Source organism: Thamnophis sirtalis, unplaced genomic scaffold (genome assembly GCF_051295495.1).
Source record: "Thamnophis sirtalis isolate CommonGarterSnake01/CBP01778 unplaced genomic scaffold, rThaSir2_p1.2 scaffold_3, whole genome shotgun sequence".
Taxonomy (NCBI): Eukaryota; Metazoa; Chordata; class Lepidosauria; order Squamata; family Natricidae; genus Thamnophis; species Thamnophis sirtalis.
In genome coordinates, this window is record NW_028261383.1 from 157,126,226 (window position 1) to 157,146,745 (window position 20,520).

Below are 20,520 nucleotides of genomic sequence, written 5' to 3' on the forward strand. Positions count from 1 at the left end.
CGCAGATTATGTAGGTCGTTGTAGAATATGCCAAAATTCTAGGCCGAATCCCCCCACAGCCGCCCCTCGTGAGTGGGAAATCCCTAGAGGCCCATGGTCCCGTTTACACATTGATTTCGCCGGTCCCTTTCACGGCCGAAACTTTATGATAGTGGTAGATGCTTACTCTAAGTGGGTGGAGTTGGTACTTATGACCTCCACTACAGCAGAGAGTACCGTGAGGGCTCTTCGTAAGATGTTCGCCACACATGGGCTTCCGGATGTGATAGTTTCAGACAACGGGCCCCAGTTTACCTCCACTATGTTCCAAGAATTCCTGGCCGGACAAGGGATTAGACACGCGGCCACAGCCCCGTATCATCCAGCTAGTAACGGTAGGGCGGAGCGCGCAGTTCGCTCAGCTAAAGAAGCCTTGGGTCGCATGGACCAGGGGGACTGGCAGGAGAGAGTGGCGGCCTATCTCTTGAGCCAGCACTCTACACCCTGTCCAACGACTAATAAAAGTCCTGCGGAGCTTTTGATGGGTAGGAGATTGCGAACCTCCCTAGATAGGCTTCATCCACTTTACGCAGGGGATTTACCGAGCAACTTGGGGGCCCTTCCTTCCCATACGTTTAAGTTAGGGGATCCCGTATGGGCTCGTTCCTTTTCTGGGGATCCACGGTGGGTTCCCGCAACCATCACAGCTCTGACTGGCCCCTGTTCCTTCAGGGCCGGCTTGGCCGACGGAACGCAATGGAGGCGCCACCTGGACCAATTAAGGCGACGCCTCCCCGCGGAAACAGACGGCCCGAGCCCCTCAGACATTCGCCCTCAGCATGAGCTACCCTCGATGACTTTATCCCCAACGGACTTCCCCTCCTCGGGAAACGGGGGACAAGCCGATACGAACTTTTCGGATAGACGCGCCTCTTTTGGCTATTCTTTCCCTCGAAGCCCTTGTCGAGACTTTGAACCTATATCCCAACCAGATTGCACGGGTCAATCGTTGGACATTCCTGCTGTCACGGACACACCATCCCTCGGGGTTGCGTCGCAGAACCACCGTTCCGCTACAGACGTGTCTCCGCTGGCGATTCCCCTCCCGACGACAACCGCCGGGGAACTACGAAGGTCGGGACGAGAGCGTCATCGTCCCACCTATCTACAGGATTATGTTTGCCCTTCTTGAGGGTGCTTAACTAGGGGGGGAGGGGTGTTGAATACTAGCGCGGGAAGTAAGATCCCCTTTTCTGATTGGCTCTCGGGTGGAGCCGGTTCAATCCCCTCCCCGATTGGCCGGGTTACTCGACGCCCCATTGGCTCATTGTTCAAACCCGGGGGTATAAATGTTTGGCGCGAACCACGCCACGTTGAATCATAGTTACTCTGCTTGAATAAAAGGTTGCTGCTTTACTACCTCCTTGTCGCGTCTTTTTCCTCCGCTCCAAGAATGCAAAAAATACTTACATAACTCCATCAACCAGTTGAATCCATTATGGATACAGATACACACACACATACACACAAACACACACACACACACACACACACAGGTTAACATTTCAAAAACAAGTAGAACGTCAAATCAGAATTGGGCAGCCATACTCTGCTATCTCCTAAAATTTAAATATGGTCCCAGAAGAGGAATTTTTCATTAGATAAATTAAAATGTTGAGTGTGGGGATTTGAAGAATGAAGATTCTGGGTGGTGAAGAAATCCCTCTGGGGTACGAATCTGTTCTAAGGAATTTCAGAACTGTGTTTATTTTTAAAAGGGGAATTTGTCCCTTCTGTTAGCCCTGCTAGCTCAAACGTGAAAGAAGGAATATTCTGCTAGCAGATGTCCTTGCATGACATGATTGCTGACATCAAATATATTTTCTTCCAAGTAGTTTCTGTATAACTATTTTCTAGTAATTTTCTAACTATTGGAAGGGGGTGTTCTGTAATCAAGGGTAGATTTCTTGGAGCCTTTTAACTAAAATAACTCTGTCTGAGGATGCTTGAAATCCATTTAGCAATTCTCATCAGGCAATTACCTCTTCTTTGCTCGAGCATTAGTCTACCTCTTTAAAACATGGGGCAGAATATAAAGCTGCCCCTTTTCTTTGAAGCATCACAATAATTACTCAGTGGAAAAAGCTTCATTGGTGAAGAAACCTATATCACCACAATGCTATGAAGCGACTGCCTCATTAAAGGCAATATTTAATGTTACCCATTTGTACAAGTGCCTAGGTTTTATTAACAGCCTAGCCGAGTTTTTTAAAACCAGTGTGTGTGACAGTGTGCATGTTTGTGTCTCTCATAGGTATACAACTCAACTGAAAGCTCCAGTGGCCTTTAAATAGTATTGCAAAAGTTTTATACTCTTAAGGAGGTAGTAGACATTTTTAAAAAATGATTTAAAAGTTGAACTGTGTTAATTAATCCTAGTTTATGATTCTACCTCATGAGGTTAATGATTTTCAACCCATCATTTAAACATTCAAATTGGACAACAACTCTGGAGGTCTTACCCAAACTAACAAGATCCTGAAACTTTAGGTACCATAGTTCATCTCTGAGACTGTGTGTGTATTCATCCCTAATGTTTAACCCACATGTTTGTCTCCCACAGAATTCTTTAATTAGTTTTTTTTTTAAGTACTTGGAGTACTCATTTCTTCCTTTTAAAAAAAGTCAGTCAAAACTTTGCACTCATCTATAAAAAAATCTGAAACCCATCAGATTCAGGAAAAATGTATTTACGGAGTATGCTAGGCAGCAACCTTCAGTTATTAAATTTGTATCAACGCATGCTCCAAGAGATGCCTTTGCTTTTTGGGAAGCTGTGTATGGTATGACCTAAACAGAAAGGAATGTCATTCCAAACATTCCTGTACAAATTAAACCAACGTTTCTTTTTAAACATAATTATCACAAAGTTCTAAAATTTCTCAAAGCCTCCCTGCTAAAAGCAGCTAACCAGTAAAAAAGACATTTGCTGCTGTGTTCAAGCATTTCCCATTAATTCTACAGTTAAAATAAAAACAGTTTGGCTATGAAACCATTCCTCTCTCCTTGTGGAGTGGGGTGTAGGAAGAGCAGTTTGCTGGCTTCATCCGCTATAGGAATCCTTTTCTCTCCACCATTTCATACATTTCTACACACACACACACGCACACACACACACACACACACCAGTTGAAAGTGTTCGGGTACCTACCATTTGAGACCTTCCATCCAAACAACTCTTATTTCTTGAACCCATGAGACAAAAAGGCAGACTATTAAAAAAAAAAAAAAGACAGCAGATATCGTAATTAAACCAATCCCTACTAAATTCCAAAGACAGATTTTTCAGTCTTCAATATTAATTTTAAGACTGTGGGTGCTACCACAAAAAGCAAAACCATGCAAAGAGTATGTCCTCTGTTCATAAATAGAAATCATCGCATCCCATTAAACCCGACTAATGTTAGCTTTGTTCCAAGGCTCCTGAGAACAGGAGTGGGTGGACTCCCAAATGGCGGTTCTTGGTTTTACAGAACATGAGACGTGGATACCCAGCTCCAGAATGTGAACACGGCAAAGGGAAGGTAAGCTGAAAACCTGAATGACGTCACCTACTCACCCTAGAATAGATCAATCTCAGAGGCAACTTACTGTCTGCAAGCCTGAGAGCTTCCTGCATCAGTCTGTGCTACTAACTCCTGCACAAAATTTAACATGTTACAGGAGAACAAAAGAGCTCATGGCAACAGCTGATTCCTCCTGCGATTCCCATTTAATGGATCCATACGCTCTCCCCTCCATCAGAGTACAAAATACAAAAACCTAGAAAGGAATGTAGTAACTGGGACAGACTTTGCCCTGGACTGATCCTCACAATCCCAGCAATGTTAGGAACAGTTGGAATCCTTTAAAAAAAAGCTCTTCTTGTTGTTTGGTATATTGCTATGTTGGACAATGAAAAGCTTCCTGCTTGCCTAGCCTCGTGGATATTCTGAAAATATGCTAATGCTGCCAAACTGTTGTCCCCCCTCCAAAAAAAAAAAAAAACCCTTGCCCTCCTCCCCCCCGCAAAAGCATTATGTAGATATATTTTGTATAACCCATTTTTGCTCTCTCTAGCATGCCCATGGTATGTATGGCCTCTCCTGTTTCTAACTCTGATATACAGTAGCAGCCTTCTATTTGACATATCGACTTCACATCCCAAAAATGTACTTCTAAATGGAGAGGAGCGCAAGGATTGATTGGAGGCCTAGCCCCCCCTCCCCATATCAAATTGTAGCCAAGTTCACATTAGACCTAAGATTCAATGGCTTATGGCTGTCACATATTAATACGAGCCGAATTACTATATTCTGACCTAGGTACATGTTATGCATAGAATTGATTTTCTTCCCCCCCTTCAGATTCTACTGATTTCTGAAATTTGCCTTTATTAAATCTGTCCGGTATTGATGAACTTTTATGGCTATGTAATGCCTTTCTTGTCAACAAAAATAAGCTTGCCACCATTTTCCTTCCAGAATCCACATGCTTCTTCATATAAAACATTGAGTTTAATTTCTATCTCTTCTATCTCTAAAGTTAAGAGCTATTTGCAACAATTCGCAATATTTCACATCTCTACAGACCAACATCAACTTGTTTTGAGCTTAAATCCTTCCAATTTAAAGGTAACCTTTAATGAAAAGCAGCTCCATAATTGAGGGACAGTGATTATAAACAATCACCTACCAATTTGTTCTCTTCTTTCTTGCTGGTTAATTTTGGAAATGGTTGAGAAGAAGTCCCAGTGTTACTCTGCTCTTTTTTTTTTTTTACAATTTTTTTTAAATTTAAACTAAGCACACAGCCATCAGATCCCCTTTCTGTGGACACTAGCATACTTTATTTATATCGCTTTATTTTTTAACAAATAACTCTGTACAAACATATCCAATGCACCTTCCTCCTCCCATTTTCCACACAACAACAGCACTGTGAGGTGAATTGGGCTGAGAGAGCATGATTGGCCCATGGTCACCCAGTTCATGTCTAAGGTGAAACTAGAAATCATGCAATCACTTTTTCTAGCCTTAACCACTAGGCCAATGTCTCTCTTTTGGTTAAAAAAAACAAACATTTATCACCTTATAGAGGAAGAGCCGTGGTGGCACAGTGGTTAGAAGGCAGTACTGCAGGCTGCCTGCAATTTGGCAGTTCGAATCTCACTGGGCTCAAGGTTAACTCAGTCTTCCATCCTTCCAAGGTCGGTAAAATGAGGTCTCAGATTATTGGTGACATTTGTAAGCTGCTTGGAGAGGGCGGTAAAGCACTATGAAGCAGTATATAATTCTAAGTGCTATTGCTATAGTACATTTCAGTAACTTTTCTATTCAATTGCGTTTGATTCTTGAAGACTACCCGATTCCTGCAGTTTTTCTTGGTAAGGGTTTTCAAAAGTGGTTGGCCGCTGCCTATTCTTCGGGCTGAGAGAAATGACTTGCCCAAGATCACCCAGCTGACTTTGTGCCTAGGACAGAACTAGAACTCACCATCTCACCCCTCCCATGCCTATGCCTTAAGTACTACACCAAACTGGTTCCCTTTCAATTTAAAAAAAAGCTAGCATCAGAAAATAGAGACCTGGTTCAGAATCCAGGATCCCCTCCCAAAAGTAGAAATCCTCACCTGACTGCCAATTCACCAAGTAAAAAAAGCAACAACCTGCATTCTCTATTTGATGCCTCCTATACAGATTGCTAACAAAATGCACCCAGTCCCCAGGCTTTGCTCCAAGGCCTTTATCAACAAGTCCTCCTACAAACCTTTATTCACATTCCTTGATCAAGAAAGATTGCAGAGAACACAGCCTGTTAAAATTACAGGGGAGAGGAGAGCTGCAGTATTCGGAAACTGGCTAGTGGGCTTAAATGTACTTTGGCAGGCCCTCCTAAGGTCTTAGTTTAATTTGCATCTTGTTTGTTCACCAGAGGCTTCCATATCCAAGCTTCCCTGGATGGCTGCCACCAAAACCTCCATTTCCCTGAAAAGAGACAACTTTAAAAAGAAAAGGAGAAAAAAAAGGGGAGGGGAGGAGGGCAAGTGGAGAGCTGGCAACGAAACTGTTCCAGGCACTGAGGAGAAGCAGGTGGGGGGGGGGGGAGAAGAATATGATCAAGCACTTCATTAAATGCACCAATTCAATTTTATGCATGACTGTTTACTCCAAAGCAAATCTTTTAACACCAGCTATTTCCTCCTCTCTTCAGCCTTTTAATCTTACTCTAAGGACCTATTGTTTTTTTGGGTCCAGAATCATTATGCACAGGATTACTTTGCTTTCTCCAAAGCAGTCCCTTTCACTTTTCTTGACACCTACTGCATCTATCTATTCAGGTAATCAGGTTTGAGTTCTTGGCAAATAAGAACTTTCCAACCCCCCCCCCCCAAACCTTCCTTCTTGTAAAGACGGGTATCAAGAGAATTCGATGAATGACCCCTTCTTTTGGAACATCTGAAATTCAGATTCCATCACAAAACACATCCAGCTCTGCGGCACTGCGGAGCATCCAATTTTTTTGATCTGGCAAACTTTTATCAAGACCAGTGACAAAATAATGGGATGTTATCGATGATTAGATGATTTAGATTGTTATTCACAAATCATAAATGCGAAAAAATCAGAAGCAGTTGGGACTAAAATAATCTGGACTCATAATAGCTGTATTGGGTGGGAGACACAGCCCAGAATTAAGAACATAATGCAAAAATAAAACTCCATTTTTCATTCCCTCTTCAGCTTAACAAGAGGGCAGGTATGCCCAATCCTCCCAAGATGCCTGCCCTAACCTGACATCCTGATAGGGCGTAGGATTGCAACTCCCACAGTTGGCAAACCACCTGGAAGGCAACAGTTTGGGAAGAGGTGCCGGAATGCATCTGGGACAACTTTTGCATATTTAGCTGCATGTAAATCTGCAAGGTTATTGAGGGGTGGGGGTGGAATTGATTCCTGCATTCATTTATCTAGAGAGAGAGAGTGAAGGTACAGCGAATCTAGGAGATTTGCAACTGGAGAGCAATTAAGTGGCACCCAGCAGAGGACAAGTTGTCCAGCCTTCCCACCCCCACCCCTCCCCGTTGCTTCTCCCCGAGACCCTTTCTGTCAAGAACGCGCAAGGGGAGGCGGAGTCGTTTGGCCAATAGCGAAGCGGAAAAATCTGGTTAGCCAACATCAGCTGAATAAACACAGCACAAACGAAAGGGGGGGGGGGTTAGGAGAAAAGCAACATAAATAGGTGGCAACATTAAAACGCAACGATCTCATCCAATCCTGTGCGGACCTCCAAAAAGGAAAGCAATGGGGTTTTTTTTTTTTTTTGGTTTTTTTTAGGATACTGAAAATACAAGTCTCAAACGCTTTAGGAAACGGGCTTTTTTGCCGTCCACCCAATGGTAGCATTATTAAACTATCCGGAGGAAACCTGTTCGGTAGCCCCGTTTCCTCGCTCGATAGTAAATGTGATCCGGATTGTCAACCTCAAAAGCCCCCGTAGTACTACATGACTACATTCCCCGGAATATATTATAAGCACGAAAAGTCGTTCGCGTAGAGAATATGGCTATGCCGTCATTGACACTTTCGGTCTTTTTAAGGGGTGTGTGTTTGTGCTTGTGTATGTCAACGTAATGGCTTCGTCTTCATTTTAGACGCTAGGAAAAGACCTGGGGTGGGCAAAAAAAACAAAAAAAAACCTGATTCCAATGTGACTTAAAATTTGGGATTTGAAGGGCGGGTACAAAAAAACAAAAACCACCCACCCACCCGCTCCAGATCCGGAACGATTCAAGAGCAACGTTTGGAAGGGATTCAAGTGCCTGTTTAGCTACGCAGGCGCGGAAGAGCTACAAGCGGGGGGGGGGGGGAAGAGAGATGGGTGAAAAACAAACGTCCAGAGTTTTCTCCCTTCCTCATTAAGGGAGCGCGATGTCTATGCAAGAAGCGCCCCAATTTCTCCCCTGCCTGCCCTTCCTCCCTCGGACCAGGCGGGGTGGGAGGAAGGCGCGGGAACGGGGGAAAACCGAGGGGAAAAACAAGGCCGTTCCCAGGGGAGGCAAACCAAGTTCACTTCTCCCACCAACCACCCACCCCACTTCGCACAGTGCCCGGTCGAGTTCGACATTTGGGGGAGGGAGGGAGGGGAGGAGAGTCCTCGCACAGACCTGTCGCTACCTCCCCCCCCCACCCATAAAAAAAATCGAAACGGATTGACTGACATTCGCAGCTCTACGCGATACATCAGAACGCGAAGAGGAGGGGGAAGCTTTTTTTCTCTCTTAAAAAACGCGCGTCCCCTCCCCACAATTTGGTAGGAAAGTATTTTTTTTTAAGAAGCATCTCCTCCTTTCCACCCACGCCAGAACTTCAGAGTTCCTCCTTTATTGTTATATTATTATTATTGCATTGGATCAAGTAGTAGTGAACCACCCGCGCGCGCACTTTTTTTTAAACCGAGGCTGTTTTAAGTGGGGAGGGGGAAGAGAGGGGAGTCTCTTCCTCCCTCTCCCTCCCCCCCCCACGCCAGGACGGGTGGCCAGCTAGGAAGAAAACAAGTTTCCAACTTCGACTTCGCCCTTACCTTGTTTTGAAAAGACCAAGGCTTCGTCCCTCTGCACTTGGGTGATGATAGACCGGCTTTCCATCTAACAATCCCACAGACCCTGGGGATCCTTTAGTCCGGAGGAGGGAAATATCCGAGGAGGAGGAGGAGGAGTGGGGACGGGGGGGGGGAGAGGAAGCAAGAGAAGGAATGGGCGCGATGGAGAAGGGAGTCCGCCCCGTTCCTCCTTCAGTTGCAAAGCCGAGGAGTCAGCTCTTTGCAAAGGCAGAGATGTAGATGCTCCTCAGATCGGGTCCAACATGGAGAATCCAGGGCTGAAGCAAAGGTGCGGGGTGGGGGTGGGGGGCAACCCCACACACAATCTCTCTCTCGCACACACACACACGCAACACAACACACGCGCGGGCGCGAGGAAATGGGACACAGGAGGCGGTTTCCAGTCCTCTCCCTCCAGATCAACAACAAGCGAGCTCCGGATCCTTTTTGCGCTTCGCTTCCGCCCGGTGGGCTTCCCACGAATCGGGACCCAAAACGGACTCTCCGCCGTGCATAAGGGCCCAAAACGGGGAGCGAAGCCGAGGAGGGTGGGGTGAGGGGGGGTTGCAAGAAGCCCCGTTACTCTTGCAACCTTCGACGCTTTTGTTATTTTGTTACCACCAGCCCAGCGGCTCTCTTACACAGGGAGTAGCCTTGAAACCGCTCCAGCCTTTCCATTGGCTCAGAGCGAGAGGGAGAGAGAGCGAGCGAGGGGAGAGCGGAGGAGGCGAGGCTAAAAACTCTACTATGCGGTGTTTACCTAACAAACATTCCAGGCGCCGCCGGAGGAAAGAGAAGGGCAGGGGTGGCCACGCCCCTTTGGGGGCTGGCCGCCTTGTAGGACGACTGGCTTCTCCCGACAGGCACCGCTGGCGGGAGGGGAGGGGAGGGAGTTGGGGGCGGGGGAGGAGAGGAACTGAAGATTTTGAAGTTTACGTTCGGGAGGTTGCAACGCCCTCCGAGTGGAAGAAAATTTTTAAAAAAAATTAAATTACTGCAAGGAATGTTACAGCTCTCCAGGGAGAAGGAAAGTCGATCCTTCTGTTCCTCGGGTTACTGTAGACCCTGATACGTTCCTGGACTATATTTGGAGTAAAAGAAAAATTAAAAAGCAGACCAAGCGTACTACGTTGACGGGCCCGCCCAGTGGTTCTTAAAACTGCAGGTCGGCGCCTTCCCCGAGAATTTGGCCCTTTTTATTAGAAAAAAAAAGAGTTGAAAGTCGGTTCTAAATAAAACGAACAGGAAACGATGGCTCTGCTTTGCGAAGGCTCTTGTAAACCCACGATTAAAGTCGTCCCGTCTTGTAGTCTTGTTTGTTTCTTCTCGTGGATGTATCTGCCCTCTTTTTTTTCCGGAAGGGGGGGGGGTGTATTTATAGACGGGGAAGCAGGCGGAACTCCGAAGAAGTTGGTAACTTTTATTAGATGAAAACCCTTACTACAATATATGCCATTTTTATATAATTCAGGCCCCCGCGTGCATTTTTACACCTCAGCCTTAACACGTTTCCCTGCTTGGTTTTAGAATGGTTAAAATAGCACTAGTCAATATTTCTGGTCGCATTTCTGTAACTTCTTATGTTCCACTAAAAACCCACCAGTTAGATTTGGGGAAAAAATAAAAGAGTTTTAAAAATGGCAAAGGATGTGATTGATTGAGAAACCGACAAGTCTTAACTATTTGTCCTAAGAAAAAAAAACAAAGAAAAGCAGTAGGCAAACGGCATAGGCCCATTTGAGTGCTATTGTAGGATCATCACTAGTTCATCACTCTTCTCTTTCTTTTCGTCGCTGTTGACATTCAGCTCCAAAGCAAGCAGAGTTAACATTTGGTCAGAACTGAAATGAAACCTTATGATTCATATGAAGCTTTGTGTCCCCTAGTAAATACCACTCTGTATTTGGTATGTAAATACATACCATGTATCGCATTTGCTGTAACACACAGAACAGAGTCAAATTAACCTCAGAGAAGTGTAGAGGAAATGCTTTGGGAAAAAAAATGGCTGCTGTGCTGACCCTGTTACATAAGAACGCCAAGGAGCATATTGCAGAGATTGTGGGTCCTCCTCTCCCTGCCTGGATTGTAGCAGTTGTTATTCCAGATCAGAGCCTTTCCCTGGCTTCATCTGTTGGAGGAGAGGAACTTACAGGAAAAGGATCTGGAAAGAACTAATATAGGCACCATTGAAAAATAAAACTGCAATTTCCAACTTGTGGCTAAGGATATTGCATTTAGAGGGGCTAAATTGCAGTTTTCTGTTACATCTGAAATAAACTAGAATGCCAGTTTATGAACCGTAGTAATAGTTGTAGTGGAAGGAACGTGGTGGCTCAGTGGATAAGACCAGGGGTGAAATGCGCCTACCTTTGCTACTGGTTCAGTAGCAATGTGAGCACGTGCACGCACGTGCAACCACTGTGCATTCGCAGTATCTCCACATGCGCAGAGCGTCAAAAAAGTAAGATAAGTTAACAGCGAGGGGGTGGAATCCGCTGTACCACACAATTTATATTAGTTAGAAAGCAGAAAATCCTGCTTTCTAGCTAATATAAATCATGTGGCACAGCTAATCATTGGAAAAACCAGTTCACACCAACCGGTTTCATTTATTTTACTACCAGTTCGGGCGAACCAGTAGCATTTTTACTACCGGTTCGGGCAAACCCGTCCAAACTGGTAATATATTACCCCTGACTAAGACACTGAGCTTATTGATCAGAAAGGTTGGCAGTTTGGTGGTTCGAATCCCTAGGGCCGTGTAACGAAGTGAGCTCCCATTACTTGTCCCTGCTTCTGTCAAACTAGCAGTTTGAAAGCATGTAAAAATGCAGGTAGAAAAATAGTAACCACTTTCGTGGGAAGGTAACAGCATTCCGTGCGCCTTCAGCGTTTAGTCATGCCGGCCATGGGACCATGGAGACGTTTTTGGACAACGCTGGCTCTTTGGCTTTGAAACGGAGATGAGCACCGCCCCCTAGAGTCGGGAAGACTAGCACATATGTGCAAGGGGAACCTTTACCTTAATATCTGTAGAAAGTTGATTTAGATCACGACTAAGGCAGGACATATAAAGAGAGGAATAAAGGAATGGCAGAATTGCAGTAGATAGGCCTGAACCTTGATTTTATAAGCCAGAATCTTTACACCCCCCAAAGGACTTTATTTCAGCCTATGTCAGAACAGGCTTCTTTTGCAGCTGGATCTCCAAAATCTGCTTCTACCGTTCCATGGAAAAACATATGGCAGAGCTTGAATCTTGAATGCTGATGGTGTTCTTTGTGATGGAAAAGGAAGCAGCCCTAGCAATGAGGAAGTAGGTCCCCTAAAGATGCCTTTGTGGTTTAGACTAAAAGTCTCTTCGCCACAAAAACTAGCTACCTGCCTTGGAGGATATTCCACAAGCAGGTCATGTTCCTGGGATTAGGCCTTGCAGTGTGGAATCTGCCAAACAGGAATGGTTGTTTACATGCAGGGGTGAAATTCAGCAGATTCTGACCAGTTCTGGAGAAGCGGTAGTGGAAATTTTGAGTAGTTTGGAGAACCAGCAAATACCACCTCTGACTGGCCCCAGAGTGGGGTGGGAATGGAGATTTTGCAATATCTTTCCCCCAGGAGTGGGGAGGGAATGTGGATTTTGCAGTATCCTTCTTCTGCCACACCCACCAAGCCATACCCGCAGAACCGGTAGTAAAAAAAAAATGAATTTCACTACTGTTTACATGCCTTTATACACACCTTTTATTATGCCTTTGTGCCATTCCTCTGTAGTTAGTCCCATGATATGGCAGTCTAAACTAAAGCTACTCGTGCACACACCTTGCACGGATGCGGAACATCCAGTGGTGGGTTCCGGATCCCGTTCCAACCAGTATGATTGGAAAGGGCCTGATGCCGCCCACATGCGTTGTAGCTGCAAACGACGCTTCTGCAAGCCTCCACAACACTCCAGCTGCTCAGTGGAGCATCGCGCAGGCGCTGCACACGCCATGGGCGTGCACGGAAGCGTCGAAATCTTTCAACCACGGTAAGGAGCTTGGGCAGGCGGGTGAGCCCTCGGAGCACTGTACCGGAACGGTATCCGGTGCTCCGGGCAGGCTCGGTACGCCCGTACCGGGGCGTACCACCTGCAACCCACCACTGGGAAGATCCTAACTTCAGTGACCAGAATCTTCAGAAGAAAGCAACTCTGAAATTCTGGAGAAATCTGATTGAGTCTATATAAAATTATTTCTGGTGGATCTATAACTAGATTCCCAGCGTTAGCCAAATCTAGCTTGCTGCAAGACATTATTACAGAATTAAACTACCAGCCTGGGAATGTATTTTAAATATAAAATCTCATACCTTTTCCACACACAAAATATACTCTTGAATAATATGAAGGGTTTTTTAGTGGGAGTGGGAGGAGTTTTTAACCGTTACAATTACAAGGCAATTGGTATATCTTTTTGATCTTCTGCAAATCAGGTCTACCAACAGATTTGATTTACTCTCTATCCTTACCAGAATAAACAATGATCTAATCCAGTGTTTCTCAACCTTGGCAACATGAAGATGTCCGGACTTCAACTCCCAGAATTCCCCAGCCAGCATTCGCTGGCTGGGGAATTCTGGGAGTTGAAGTCCGGACATCTTCAAGTTGCCAAGGTTGAGAAACACTGATCTAATCCACGGGCGACCAGCCTTTTGGCTTGCCTGGGCTGCATTGAGTAAAGAGGGATTTGTCTTGGGCTGCATATAAAATATATAGTATCGCTAAAAAATGCTAAAAATTACATAATAATGTTAAACGTTTATGATTTTGTGGGGCCACATTACTCGCTCTCCAGAGCTGCGTGAGGTCCATGGGTTGGACACTCCTAATCTAACGGAATCATTGATTTATTTCAGTGACTAGATTTCCACATTGCATGGTCTGTTTTTACCATGGTTTGTTGAACAAGTAACCTAGGATACTTCACAGCTAATTTCAAGCACCTACGCAAGCCAAAATTAAACACCGTTTTAGTTTAGTACAAGGTGTGAAGCTAGCTAGGTATAATGTAGTTTCCCATATTGCCAAATATTGTGTGTGCGCGTGCGCGTGTGTGAGAAAGAGGAAGTGAGAGACCAGCACAGAAATGTAAGAATATGTTTGGTCCACTGAAATGTCTCAGCAGGTGGCAGCACCTGGCTGATCATATCTGGGCTCCAAAGCTTAGAAGGCTTGAGCCTGAGTACCCCTGGGATGGGGGACCACCAAGGAATTCCGTGACACTATGCTAGACTGGGAAGTAAGTAATCCTCTAGGAAAAAATGGATTCACAAAATGAACTTCCAGATTATAGTCAAGAAAACTTAATCTCCATGTCAACAGGGGCAAGCATGACTTGAATAAGATTTTACCTTATTCAGGTAGTCCTTAACTTACAATAGTCCATTTATGTATAATTCCTACAAAAGTTCTACTTCGTTCGAAGTTAGAAGGGCATTGAAAATGTTTTGCATAGCTATAGCTTGCCTTCAGGAGTTGTGGGGGTTCCATTACTAAAGCCTTCCAAAAAGAGACTGGACAACCATTTGTCTGAAATGGAATAAGGTCTCCTGCTCAAGCAGGGGTTGGACTGGAAGACTTCCATGGTCCCTTCCAACTCTATTCTATGTTCCACATTCAACAGAAATTTTGAGCTCAACTGTGGTTGTAATTCGAGGACTATCTCTATTCTAATATAGAATTTCCCCAAATGCTATTATATATATTTTTTATAAATTTCTCCTCCATTCAAGCGGAAAAATGTCTTCAATGCCTTTTTAATCATGGCTGCAAAGGAAGGCTTCCCATGCAAAGAGAGTGAACAATGTAAGTCTAGGATGTTATGATGGATGAAATGGTGCTTACTCTCTGGCAAGTAAACAAAGAATTATTGGTCAAACTGCTTTTTATTTAGATGGATATTTGGGAGGAAAGTCCAACTTAGCTTTTATTTTTATTGTTTCCTGCTGTTCACATGTTTTTCTTTCTTTAGTACACATGTAAATCTGTATCTTTTAAAAAACATTTTAAGTCAATATCACATCAAAGATAGTCTTAAGTCAGTTCCAAATGTTGTATTTTTAAAACAAGGTTTCTAAAATTGTACAAGTCTCTTAAGTTGTAAGGGTGATGGATTCATGAAATCAGCTAGCCTTGGAAGAGACTGACCAGAGTAAACATATCTAGGGTTGTGCTATATTGCCACTCAAATAAAATCAGACATAAATGTTTATTACCACTAGTTATAACTATGCTGCTATAAGCAAGAAATCCAGAAAAGAAAAATATTGGACCCCCTAAGTAAAGGTAGGGAAGCAGTGTCTCAGTGGCTAAGACACTAAGCTTGTCAATCAGAAATGCTGGCAGTTAGGTGGTTCGAATCCCTAGCGCCATTAACAGAGTGAGCTCCCATTACTTGTCCCAGCTTCTGCCAAACTAGCAGTTCGAAAGCATTTGAACAATGCAAGTAGAAAAATAAAGGGACGACCTTTGGTGGGAAAGTAACAGCGCTCCCTGCACCTTCAGCGTTTAGTCATGCCAGCCACATGACCATGGAGATATCTTCGGACAGCACTGGCTCTTTGGCTTTGAAACGTAGATGAGGGCCGCCCCCTAGAGTCAGGAATGACTAGCACATATGTGCGAGGGGAACCTTTACCTTTACCTTTAAGTAAACATTTGAATTATCCAAGGGGATGGAGGTGGGGGTAGGGCTCCACTGAAATTGCGATTGTTTTGCTAGGAAGACTAACTAGCCTGATTCTTGTTCCGGCATTGAGGTCACTGCTAGAGATGCTATGGAAGCAATGGAAGGTGATCATTCATAACTGTCCTTTTTACACCTACCTACCTATCTCTCTCTCTCCCTCCCTCCCTTCCTCCCTCTCTCTCTCTCTCTCTCTCTCCTGCACATCTGGTGCTGCTGGCCTTGGGCTAAATGGGACAATGGGGCTTTTCCCCTTTGGCAGGAGCCCCCTCCCCTGCCTTTGCCCTTTGGCCTCATTGTCAAGAACAGTTACCCTTCTAAAGCAGAGGAACTGGCCTGTGTGACCCTGGGGAGACACAGATGGGCTTGTCCAGGCCATCTGGAGAAGAATGAGTCACAGTAAGGAGCCCAACCGATCGCTTCTCCTCCTCCTCCTCCTCCTCCCCTGCCTCCTTGACCCCTGAAGAGTTCACCCTCTTCTTTTTGCCTGGACCCTTCTGTCTCACTTTATCCCGTCACAAAGCAAGGAGAGAGACTCTTTTCTTTTGTCTGGAGGGTAATGACAGCTTCCCTGCGCTCCAGGGGTCCCTATGAGGAGCTTTGAAAGCTCGCTTGTGGTATTTTTCCCAAGTTCATGTGGTAAAAGAGATGATGCAAAATGCTAGCCGTCGGTATGTGTGCAACCATTGTTTTAGGACTGCCAACATAGACATTTTCATTTTTTGGTATGGAGGAGAGGCTCTGCTTTGCGTTAAGGAGTTTAGAAGATGTGGATTCATTTCAGATTGGTTAACAATAAACTTGGGAAGGCAATTATGTGAATGTGATTATTGTGAATACAGATAGTGACAGCTAGCGAGAAATATGACCGAAGATCGTCAGTGAAGGGATGACCAGGCATGAATTACCGAGACCTGAGTGTGACGGTTGTGTGTGTGTGTGTGTGTGTGTGTGTGTGTGTTCCCCTCTCTAAGATGTGCTCAGCTGAGTTCCATGTGTGGCACCGGCCATGTCCCCAGGGTAGAGTTGGTGGCGTGGCAGTGGTTATCCAAGATACCTGGGAGGCATTTAAGGTTGCTGACCCTCAGATTGATGAGTACAAGACTCTATTCGTCAAGTTGGGCACTGTTGCTATTGTACCAGCTCTCTGCTACATAGCAACCTCCCTGCCTGAGATCCTTGACTCCTTGAGTTGGTAGGTGGTGGAGTTCCCCAGGATTATGGTTCTTGGGGGATTTCGACTTGCCTTTTCTGGTTGCAGGGTCTCAGATAGCTCAGAGGCACATGGCTACCATGACAGCCATGAGCTTCTCCCAACACATCCAGGGCCTGATGCATATTAGAAGTTCATTCACCTGAGCTGCTTTTTCCTGTTGGCAGGGTGCTCTGGAATTGGGGGAATCCCCTGTCATCATCAGATCACAACCTGGTGAGCCTTAGAGAGTGATCTGATGATGGCATCAGCCCAATGGTGGGATTCAAATAATTTAACAACCAGTTCTCTGCCTTAATAACCAGCCAGATAGGTGTGCCTCGGGGGTCATGTGACTGGGTGGGTGTGGCCAACTCAATGTCACGCAGATCGATTGGCACTTCGCTTTAGCTTTTACAATGTAAGAAGGGTTAGCTGGAGAGGCAGTTTCTATAAGCAGGGCAATAAAGATTAGGCTAGAAACAACACCAGAATGTTTCCTTCCTGCTTTCCTTATAGGATTAGCCCTGTAAAGTGGAAAAAAAACAAAAGGAGATTTATTGCAACAACTGCTCTGAATTGCTTAGAAATTTAACAGCCGGTTCTCCCGAATAGGTGCGAACTGGCTGAATCCCACCACTGCTTCAGCCAGGGCTGGATTTTCCTATAGGCTAACTAGGCTTCAGCCTAGGGCCTCAAGATCAAGAGGGGCCTACATTCAAATTGTTAGCAAAATTAAAATTACACTATTCTAAAAACGGTGAACACTAAGACACTGAACCGAAAATAAGGAGAAATTCTATGCATATGACTAATAAACAAACATAAAAATGTATTGGTTAAGATCGTTCCAGCGCCTCGGCAGTTGGGGAGCCCGCCCACGTTCCCGGCACCGGCGGTCGGGCAAGAGGTGTGGCTGCTCCCAGTAGCCACCCCGTCGATGCGGAGCCCACCAGCAGCCAGGCAGGTGAGGACGAGGGGGCCGAGCCGGGCAGCTGAACGCAGCAGGGGAGGCGGCTGGCCTCGCTGCCTTTGCCGCAGAGCAGAGCTGCCCTCCATCGGGAGGCCAGCTATATATATTGATATATATTAATATATATCACAGTAATGATGTATTTTATTGTCTCTCATGCAATTTACAAACTTAAAAATGGGAGGTGAAAGGGCCTCATAAGTGGAATAGCCTAGGGCCTCTTTTCATCTAAATCTGGCCCTGGCTTCAGCCCTTCCACAAGAAAGCTGGACCTATTAGATCAAGCAGGAAACTGACGGACCCAATTGGATTTAAGAGGGAGCTTGGGATTGTAGTCTGACTGAACCTTGGAATGGGACAGGAGCTGTGGTTTTGGACCAGATTATGCCTGAGTGGCCTCTCTGCACCCCATGGTTCCCACAATCCTCCGTGGTATATGGACGAATTAAGGAAACTAAAGAGAGCCATATACCTACAGGACTAATGGAAAACAACAAGAAACAAAGATGATAGAACACAGGCTATGGCTGCTGTTGGAGCCTACCGCATGGCCATGTGGGCAGCAGTAATTATTTCTCTGTCATTATTGCACCCACAGATAGTTGCCCAGCAGTCCTGTGTTGGATGACCCAGTCTTTTCTTCGAAGGAGTAATATTGGGATTCACCTACAGGGTTACTGGGAGGAATACGCAGCACATCTAGCAGACAAAGGCACTCATGTTTGTGCTACATCGGACTCCAGCCTTTGGGCAGAACCGGTGAATGTTATGCGGGTTGAGTAGTACACAGTATGTCTAGTTTAATGAAATGAAGGACTAATCAATATAGCAGTAGACTTATATACCGCTTCATAGGCCTTTCAGGCCTCTCTAAGCGGTTTACAGAGAGTCAGCATATTGCCCCCAACAATCTGGGTCCTCATTTTACCCACCTCGGAAGGATGGAAGGCTGAGTCAACCCTGAGCCGGTGAGATTTGAACCGCTGACCTGCTGATCTAGCAGTAGCCTGCAGTGCTGCATTTAACCACTGCGCCACCTTGGCTCACCTTGACTAGGGGAGACATGATCACAGTGTTCCAATATCTCAGGGGTTGCCACAAAGAAGAGGGAGTCAAACTATTCTCCAAAGCACCTGAGGGCAGAACAAGAAGCAATGGGTGGAAACTAATCAAGGAGAGAAGCAACTTAGAACCGAGGAGAAACTTCCTGACAGAACAATTAATCAGTGGAACAGAATTTGCCTCCAGAAGTTGTGAATGCCCGCACACTGGAAGTCTTTAAGAAGATGTTGGATAGCCATTTGTCTGAAATGGTCTAGAGTTTCCTGCCTAAGCAGGGGGTTGGACTAGAAGACCGCCAAGGTCCCATGCAACTTTGTTATTCTGTTCTGTTCTATTCTATTCCATATCGAAGAAATAGTGGAATAGAATCATTAAAGAAAAGATGGCCTGGGCTGGGGGGAGTTCAATCTTGTTGAATCTGAGGAAGTGGATAGGGCTACTGCTAGTTTGGCCACTTAGTGTTGGATCCATACCCCCTCCTCCCCCTCCTGCTGGTCAAGGCTGCCTGGGAGAGAACATGAGGCTGAGTCTTGGTGATGATTAATTCTTCCTTGGAGGAAGGACTAGTCCTCCAGTTCTTAAGGAGATAATGGTATGTCCTTTCCTCAATTGTTGCTGTAAATTGAGGACTACTGTACTTGTACTTAGTTTTTTATGATTGTTCACCATCTACTTATAGAACACTGAATCACAGGGCTGGAAGGAGGTCTTGTAGTCCAACCCCATGCTGATGGCAGGAGACCTTATGCCATCCCAGTCAAATGATTGTCCAGTTTTGTTTTTGAAAACCTCCAGTGATGGAGCACCCACAACCCTAGGAGGCAAGCTATTCCATTGATTGTTCTCACTGTCAGAAAATGTATCCTAGGTTGGATCTCTCCTTAACAAGTTCCCGCTCATTACTTGTCCTAGTGCTTTGGAGAATAAGTCAATCTCCACTTCACTGTGACAACCCCTCAAGTACTAGAAGACAGTTATCATGTCCCTCCTAATCCTTCTCTTTGATAAGCTAGATATTCCTAGGTCTCTCAACCATTCACATTTAAAATGGGTGGTTAATGATTTTGAACAAACAAATACCGTACATTCTGGTTTGACCTGGGTACTTGAGAGACCGCCTGCTGCCAATTACCTCCCAAAGACCCATTAGATCACACAGGGTTGGCCTCCTCTGGGTTCCGTCTACCAGCCAATGCCATCTGGCTACTACCCGGGGGAGGGCCTTCTCTGTGGCAGCTCCGGCCCTTTGGAACGAACTCCCCGCAGAGATTCGGACCCTCACCTCTCTCCAGGCCTTCTGAAAAGCCGTTAAAACCTGGCTGTGTCGGCAGGCCTGGGGTTGATGAGCTCCCCTCCCCTCTCGACCTGTGTGGCTGTTGGCTATTTTAATCGCTTGTATTGTACTTTTGTGTTCCCTTTCCCCCTTGAGTTGTTCGCTGCCCTGAGTCCCGCTGGGAATAGGGCGGCATATAAATAAAATAAATCGCAATCTCAATCTTTAAACGGTTAATGTCTTGGCATCTTGCTCCTTTCCAACATTATCTGTTTTTCCATCAAAATTGAGCTGTGATGTTTACATAAATAATTATTCTGGTCACCCCTTTTTGTTCTGCAGAACGTTTGATGGGGCAAGGAAATGGCAGCTGTGTGGTGAGTGGGATTCAGCTTTATCCTTGGTGTAGCATGGAATTGCTTGCCAATGTATCACCTCAGTAATAGCCTCACAGAGCACTAAATTTCTTTGAGCTATGAAGGTCCTGTTTCTGTTTTATTCTGATTGTTATTATTTCTTTCTTAAATTGATACCAGAGGTGGGATCTTACCAGTTTGACAACCGGTTCGCTGAGCTCGCACACGCACCTGACTCATTACTTCTGGTGAGGAAAACAGCTGAGGCGCGGCAATCCACTCTGCTGCGCCATCAGCTGGGCTTCGGAAAAGGAAATATAG

General features: G+C 45.3%; 1 protein-coding gene across 2 annotated transcripts in view; it reads right to left on the reverse strand.

Annotated features, from left to right (window-relative positions):
- Positions 1 to 9,232, reverse strand: part of CTDSP2 (CTD small phosphatase 2) — a 57,375-nt gene extending 48,143 nt beyond the window's left edge. Inside the window, exon 1 of one of the 2 annotated variants that reach the window (XM_087710542.1) lies at positions 8,601 to 9,232. In XM_087710542.1, coding sequence (XP_087566668.1) covers positions 8,601 to 8,664 — 64 coding nt within the window. In that variant the 5' untranslated portion in view covers positions 8,665 to 9,232. The remainder of the gene's footprint in view (positions 1 to 8,600) is intronic. The other variant, XM_087710540.1, reaches the window with a different exon arrangement.
- Between the last annotated feature and the right edge of the window lie 11,288 nt (positions 9,233 to 20,520).